Source organism: Phragmites australis, chromosome 6, assembly GCF_958298935.1.
Source record: "Phragmites australis chromosome 6, lpPhrAust1.1, whole genome shotgun sequence".
Taxonomy (NCBI): domain Eukaryota; kingdom Viridiplantae; phylum Streptophyta; class Magnoliopsida; order Poales; family Poaceae; genus Phragmites; species Phragmites australis.
The window spans coordinates 2,403,636-2,411,127 of record NC_084926.1 but is presented as its reverse complement, the minus strand read 5'-3'; the positions used below and the strand labels follow the sequence as shown (position 1 = coordinate 2,411,127).

The 7,492-nt window shown below is 53.8% G+C and overlaps 1 protein-coding gene across 1 annotated transcript; it reads left to right on the top strand.

Moving 5' to 3' along the window:
• On the top strand, window positions 1-5,441 carry LOC133921051 (glutamate receptor 2.9-like). Its single transcript, XM_062365762.1, has 4 exons — window positions 1-399; window positions 2,450-3,759; window positions 3,852-4,164; window positions 4,253-5,441. Exons 1-4 carry the CDS (start codon window positions 102-104, stop codon window positions 5,284-5,286), a joined length of 2,955 nt encoding a protein of 984 aa, XP_062221746.1. The 5' UTR covers window positions 1-101; the 3' UTR covers window positions 5,287-5,441.
• The last annotated feature ends 2,051 nt before the right edge of the window (window positions 5,442-7,492 follow it).

Below are 7,492 nucleotides of genomic sequence, written 5' to 3'. Positions count from 1 at the left end.
AAGCGCGTTCGGTCGCGGCGCTAGAAGCTCACAAGGAAGAAAGCGCGAGAGAGGCAGTACCAGAGAGCGCCTGCTGCTTGTGATCGATGCAGTGATAGAAGATGGGGAGGCGCCCGGTGCACTCTTCCTCCTCTTCGTTCGTCTCCGGTCTCGTCTCTGTTGCGCTGGTTTGGAGCCAGGCGAGCCTGCAGGTGGTCACCGCGCAGCAGAATGCGCCGGCGCCTGCGCAGGTGCGCGTGGGCGTCATCCTGAAGATGGCGTCGCCGGTCGGACCGCGGCGGCGGGTCGGCATTGAGATGGCGGTGGAGGACTACTACGCGGCGCGCCCCGGCTCCGCGGCCAGGGTCTCGCTGCGCTTCCGGGACTCGGGCGGGGACGTTCTTGGCGCCGCTTCCGCCGGTAAGCTCGCAACACACTTCTCCATTCCAGAATTCAGTTGCACGCATGTTCAAGCTCGTAGATATAGCAAGTAATAACTTGTGCAATCTCTTCGGTTGCCTAGCTAGTTTTGCCTGATCGAGTGGTCCAATTACTAGCTTAATCACCATTGACCAATCTCTAGAATTAACGGAATCGATTGTTGATTTGCTTTGAAATGGTGCAAAGATCGTAGAAAATTAAGAGGCTGCACATCCTTGTGGCGGCGTTGGTTCGCGTCGTCTGTGATACGATGGAGCCATGAGCCACTAGTTGTTGTGGCTGTGCCTGCTCTATCTCACGGTTGCCTTTGTCTCGTTGCGCTGCGGCTCTTTTGATCGTTTCGTCTGCTGCTTTCAACATGTCCATGAAGTTCCTTCCAAGTTTATGCACCTGTAGTAACGTAAGGGTCGAGTCTGCCATCCTCGGTACCGACCCAACTGAAGCTGATGCAGGTTCGTTTCAGACTTTCAACAGCCCCGTACTTAGAAACACCATGTTGTCCGTCCGTCCAACACGATATGAAAGACACATGAGAGATTTTGGGATATGTCGCCTTCACCGAGGCACGTGCCTACGAGTTGCTCCAGCTCACGGTGTCGAAAACTTCAAATCAGGCTACGACTTCAGTCCAAGCACGAAAGTAGCTGAGCAAGATACGCGCGATCTTGGATCCGTCGTGCCCAGTTTTTGTCATAGAATTTTCAAATGTTGGGTAGTCAGTAATAAATTCAGCTCAACATAATTCTTTACTAGTACTAGCGTTGAAATAATCACCTTTTTACAACAGGATCATTCTCATCTTTTAGTTATAAAAAGTACAAAGTGTTGGTTGCTTAGTTGGTACTAAATTCTTGTAAGAAACAGTTTTAGGGTCTGTTTGTTTCCCCTGTGGACTGTGAGAATTCGGATTCTGAATTGTGAAGTGTAGAAGCTATTCTGAGGTGAATTATAGATTATACCATAATATAGATCTGGATTGCTGCAATCTGTTTACAGAATCCATCCATTTATTTACATAATCCGATTGTGAAGCATAATCTAGAATCTAAAATAAACAGGGGCTTACATCGGGTACATAATACAGTGCGTGTGAAGTGGAGGTCTCGATGTCCCAGGCACGCCCCCTTCTCTTTCGCTGCTCACCTAAGCCTGACCTGAATGGCCGCAAGCAGTTGCGATCCAAGTTTTCCATCGGCGACAACTGAAAGCGAATTGAAGTACTGCGTCGCGGTAGGGAAATTCTTGCTCCTTCCGCGTGGAAACCTAGGCGACGGATTTGGAGCTCATCTGCCTGCGCATTAATTCCGGGTGCGTGTGGGGGCACACCATTGGTGCATAGACTTTCGTCACCTGCAAGTCTGCAACCGTGGAACTTGCTTCTGAAAATGGTGAACTAGCAGGTCACTGTCGGTTATCAGTTGTCGATTTGTTACAGTCGATGTTCTCCATCCGGAGGAGTCGTCGGTCAATTCTGATCTCAATACAGAGGGAATACGCCCCCAGTAATCAAGTCAACCAGAGAAACCATGTTGCTTTGCAGCCAAGCTATAGCATCTCTCTAGTCTATGGTGTATTGGTGTGAGAGGATCAGAGAAGTTTATTTTGAGGTCTGGTCAATGAAATGGGAGTAGAAGAATCCAGCTTTCTAGAGTTCTCTCAGGAAGAGATTCAGCCACCCAGATGATCTTTTCTTGAGAATTTGATGCTGTGTGTCTGTATGGAACTGATATCACCTCGGTTTGTTCTTTGTTGTGCCATACAAGCAAACATCAAATGACTCTAGCAAGTGAAATTAAAATATTTCGCACTAATAACATCTGAAAGTGAGTTCTAACCTGGTAGATTAGGCAAATCAGAGTGTCAACATCTGTCGCTATTTTTTTTTTTCAAGTGTAATCTGTCACTATTTTCAGGTCAACCTTTGTTTGCATTGCCGTGTATGGCCCAAAGGCCAAAATCTCGTGTGGGCTGAGATGTTTACGGGCTTGTCTTCCATCATTTCTGAGAAGTGCCTTCGGCTTTGTTGCAGCGGTGGACCTGATCAAGAACGAGCAGGTGCAGGCCATCATCGGGCCGGAGACGTCGGTGGAGGCCGAGTTCGTAGCCTACCTCGGCAACCGCACGCACGTCCCCGTCCTCTCCTACTCCGCCACCTCCCCGGCGCTGTCCCCGTCGCAGACGCCCTACTTCGTGCGCACTGCGGTCAACGACTCCTTACAGGCCGCGCCCATCGCCGCGGTCCTCGCCGCGTTCAGGTGGCACGCGGCGGTGGTCGTGTACGAGGACACGCCCTACGGGTCCGGCATCCTCCCGGCGCTCGCCGACGCGCTCCAGGGCGTCGGCGCCAAGATCACGGACCGCGCGGCCGTTCCGAGCGACGCGACCGACGACCGCATCGACGCGGTGCTCTACCGCTTCATGGCGATGCCGACGCGCGTCTTTGTCGTGCACATGAACCCCTTTCTTGCCGCGCGGTTCTTCCGACGGGCAAGGAACGCCGGCATGATGTCGGTGGGCTACGTCTGGATCGCCACGGACGGAATCGGCAGCGTTGTGGACGCGATAAGCCCTGACGACGTCGACGCGATGCAGGGGGTTGTCAGCCTCCGGCCGTACGCGCGGGTGACGGACCAGGTCAAGAACTTCTCGGCGCGGTTCAGGGCGAGGCTCCGGCGGGAGAACCCAAGTGCCGACGACTACGTCCATGACCCGAACGTGGTGACGCTCTGGGCGTACGACACGGCATGGGCGATCGCGGCGGCGGCCGAGGCGGTCAGTGTCTCCAGCCCAGCGTTCCAGACACCGCAGCGGAGCACGGCACCGACAGATCTGGACCGGCTCGGTGTGTTGGCCACCGGAGCAAAACTTCTCAATGCTGTGCACGGCACGACCTTCCACGGCCTCGCCGGTAACTTCACGCTCGTCGACGGGCAGCTACAGCCGCCTGCCTACGAGGTCATCAACATCTTCGGGAAAGGCGCGAGGACAGTGGGGTTCTGGACGCCGGAGTCCGGAGTGACGCAAGCTCTCAACGCCAACGGCGCCAAAGGGCTGAAGCAAATTCTTTGGCCAGGTGATTCACCGTTGTCACCCAAAGGCTGGGTCATGTCGCCGAACGGGCAGCAGCTTCGCGTCGCCGTGCCGGTAAAGAGAGGGTTCACACAATTTGTGGACGTCACCAAGGATTCGACAACCGGAAGGCGAAACGTGACAGGCTACTGCATCGAGGTGTTCGACGCGGTCATGCGCAATATGCCATATCCGGTGACCTACCAGTACGTGCCTTACGATGGCAGCTCGGAGTCCTACGAGAATCTCGTGTCACAGGTGTCCGAACAGGTAAGTACACACCGGCCAATGACGCCATGCACGTTTCAGAATTATTGAGACGATCTGTGTGCTGATCGAGAAGCTTGTGCTGATGGTCGCAGAAAGCAGACGTCGTCGTCGGCGACGTGACGATCACGGCGAGTAGGATGGACGAGGTGGACTTCACTATGCCGTTCACCGAGTCGGGATGGTCGATGGTGGTGGCGGTGCGCACGGACACGAGCACGAGCATGTGGATCTTCATGCAGCCGCTCACCACCAGCCTCTGGGTCGCTAGCGTCGCCTTCTTCTGCTTCACCGGCTTCGTCGTCTGGGTGATCGAGCACCGGATCAACCCCGAGTTCCGCGGCACGCCGTGGCAGCAGTTCGGCCTCATCTTCTACTTCGCCTTCTCCACGCTCGTATTCTCGCACAGTATGCGCGCATCTTAATTTTCTAGTTTTTAAACGTCTTCAAATTGGCGCCATGTAAGACGATGGCTTAAAGAACTTGTGATTTGCAGGGGAGAAGCTGGAGAGCAACCTGTCGAGGTTCGTGGTGATCATATGGGTGTTCTTCGTGCTGATCCTGACGTCGAGCTACACGGCGAGCCTGACGTCGATGCTGACCGTCCAGAAGCTCCAGCCGACGGTGACAGACGTGCGAGAGCTCCAGCGGCGCGGCGACTACATCGGGTACCAGGAGGGCTCCTTCACCGAGGACTCGCTCCAAAAGGTCGGCTTCGACAAGGCCAAGATGCGGAGCTACAGCACGGCGGAGCAGTACGCCGACGCGCTGTCCAAAGGGTCAGCGAACGGCGGGGTCGCCGCCGTGTTCGATGAGATCCCGTACCTGAAGCTCTTGCTCTCGCAGTACTGCGACGGCTACACCATGGTCGGCCCGGTCTTCAAGACAGACGGATTTGGGTTCGTGTTCCCGAGGGGCAGCCCGATGACGCCGGACGTGTCGCGTGCGGTCCTCGCACTGGCGGAAGGGAAGGAGATGGCGCAGATAGAGAAGAAGTGGTTCGGCGAGCCCGGCGTGTGCCCGAGCCAGGGTGGCAGTGCCGCCGTCGGCTCGTCCAACCTCAGCTTCTCGAGCTTCGGCGGGCTGTTCCTCATCACCGGCGTGGTCTCTGTCCTCGTGCTCCTCGTCTACCTCGCCACTTTCGTCTACCGGGAGCGCGGTGAGCTCCGGCCGGCGGAGGAGGCCGGCTCCGGGAGCTCGTCGCTGGCTTTGCTGCGCGCGTGGCTGCGGCACTACGATCAGAAGGACTTGAGGTCCCCCACCTTCAAGACAAGGAACGACGAGTCCATCAGGAGCGGGAACCAGACGCCGAGGTGGATCGATGAGACCGTAAGGGGTGGCCGCGGCGCGAATGGCCCGGTGCAGGCTGCGAGCGAGGAGGAAGCCATCGGCATGAGCCCGTTCAGCATCTCCACAGGCTCGGAGATGATCGCCGGTTCGTCGCCAGCGTCAGAGCTCGGGACCTCGTTCGAGCAGAGGATGCAGGAGGCGGCAACCTCTGTGGAGATTCGAAGCTCGATGGCCTCGTAACTGTAGATTCCAACCTCTGGGTACAGGGCAAATGCTCCAGACACGTGTTTAGGAAGCTCGGGCAATTCCATAATCATTATATATTTTGAAAATCCGTCCTCTATAATACTATTCTAATATCTTATAATATTATTATAATATTTTTATTTTTTTCATCTTCAATAGCTATCATATTTGTTATGTCTTTTTATTATTTTTTATCTTTCCTCAGACTCACAATTATCCCTAATTATAATGATATGGTCTGCTTTTTCTGTCCACAAATTTGCTGCCGCTCCTCTCCATCCGCTGGAGTGCTTGTTGCAGCCTCTCAATCATCCAAGCTCGGCACAGTGTTTTTTGGACATCGTAGCACCGGAAAAAGCTTTATTAGAGTTGGCCAATATGCCTGTATATGGTCAATTATCTGTCCTGCTTGCATTCATCAGGAGAATGTTTCTGTCAGAATACAAAGCGACCAAATTTCTGCTCAGTTAGATCAAGGATAATTGCATGATCACAGCAACGTTTGTGGCATATTGCCCGGTGTACATCTACGTGACACTGACACGTGCACTCATCCTCACATTGGACATTATTTTCCAATTTGTACACGTTTGTAACTGACCATCTCTTCGCATACGGTAACCAACCAACACCATGGCAACAATAATAAACCTGAACGAAAAATAAACATCCCTATTTTAATTTGATGTAGTAGTGATGCGAGGAATATTTAGAGTGTTTTTAAATGAACCGTTAGAAGAGCTGTCAATTATATTAAAAAGAAGAAGAGTCTGATGGACTAACAAACCACACGATGGTTATTTTTTAAAGGAAAACCCAACTCAAAACTACAACAATGCGGTGAACTACCTAGCTAAATTAAACCAACAACACCGCATCCACTTCTGTCTAGCTACACTAGGCATATGATGATCAACATTGTTGTAGAGCAAGCAAAAGGTAGGACCTAAACCAACCACCACTTGAAAACACGGGGAAAGAACATCCATACAACGACACTGTTGCCCATCCGAAAGAACTGGAATTGGATTTTCACCCAAAGAACCTCATAGAGAGACAGGAAACACCACAACACCGCCTTCAAGGAGGAAACGGCATCCAAGGGTGTCATCGGCACTAGCATCGACAGGATGTCTAAATAGGGCTTTCGCTCGGTGTTCCTGCTCCCAACCGTGTAGAAGGGGGCCAGCGCTGACGCGAACAAACCACCAGCACATCGCAACCCCTGGAATCACACCGCCAGCAACGTAGTCGATGGCTCTGCAGCCACAAGCTATTGCCAAGCTGTAGAGCTCTCCGTGGGCTAGATCTGAGGGAAGAGGGCAGATCTCACAAGGAGAGGAGCATGCATGACACCGGCGAGGCTATGACAAGGGTGAGTATAGCAGGACCAGAGCGCCAAACCCAAAGAGAACCAACATCTCGCACACGTGCCGCCAACGAAGCCAACATCGGATCGGCAAGCTCCTCGTGGGCCATATTAGAGGGAATAGACCGATCTAGCAAGGGGAGGAGCCAAACAACCTAGATAGGCTGAAACGGCACCGGGCACTGTGGAGGATGTTGGGCATAGCCAGCCCATGGCGACCGACACCAACAAGGAGACCGCCAATCGGAGCTTCGACGCGACCTAATAGACTGGAGCATCATGGAGAGTTATGTGGAGTTGCTAAAGCTATTGTGTGGCGTGTCTCCGCCTTTGCGCATCGACACCGTACACAGGCAGTTGCCGAGGCGCGACCACATACAACGCGCACCGCCAAAGCGAGTGCCACCACCCCGCTAGGCCACTGTCTGTGTAGCACCTCCGCACGTAGACCAAAATGGATGCCACCACATCACAGCCCGACCCGCATGACGACGCCCTCATGGTGGCCTTCAACGATGCCATCTACAACAAGAAGCTCCTCACGGAGCACGCGCTGCTCCCGGGGGTGGCCTACCCACCTGCTGGGCGTGAACCCGACCACCCACCCACACCGAATCACGGATCCCGACAGCCCCACACTGATGAAGCCGTCAGCCCGTTGGACTTCGCACGCCGCCACGCTAATCCGGATGGCAAAGCACATATCCCACCCACCCATAGAACTCGACTGTAGGTGCTAAAGCAAGTAGATCCGACCACAAAATGCACGCCCACACATGGATCTCGCCAAAGGTGCAAGGATGTAGCAAGGTTGTAGTCACCCAAACAGCG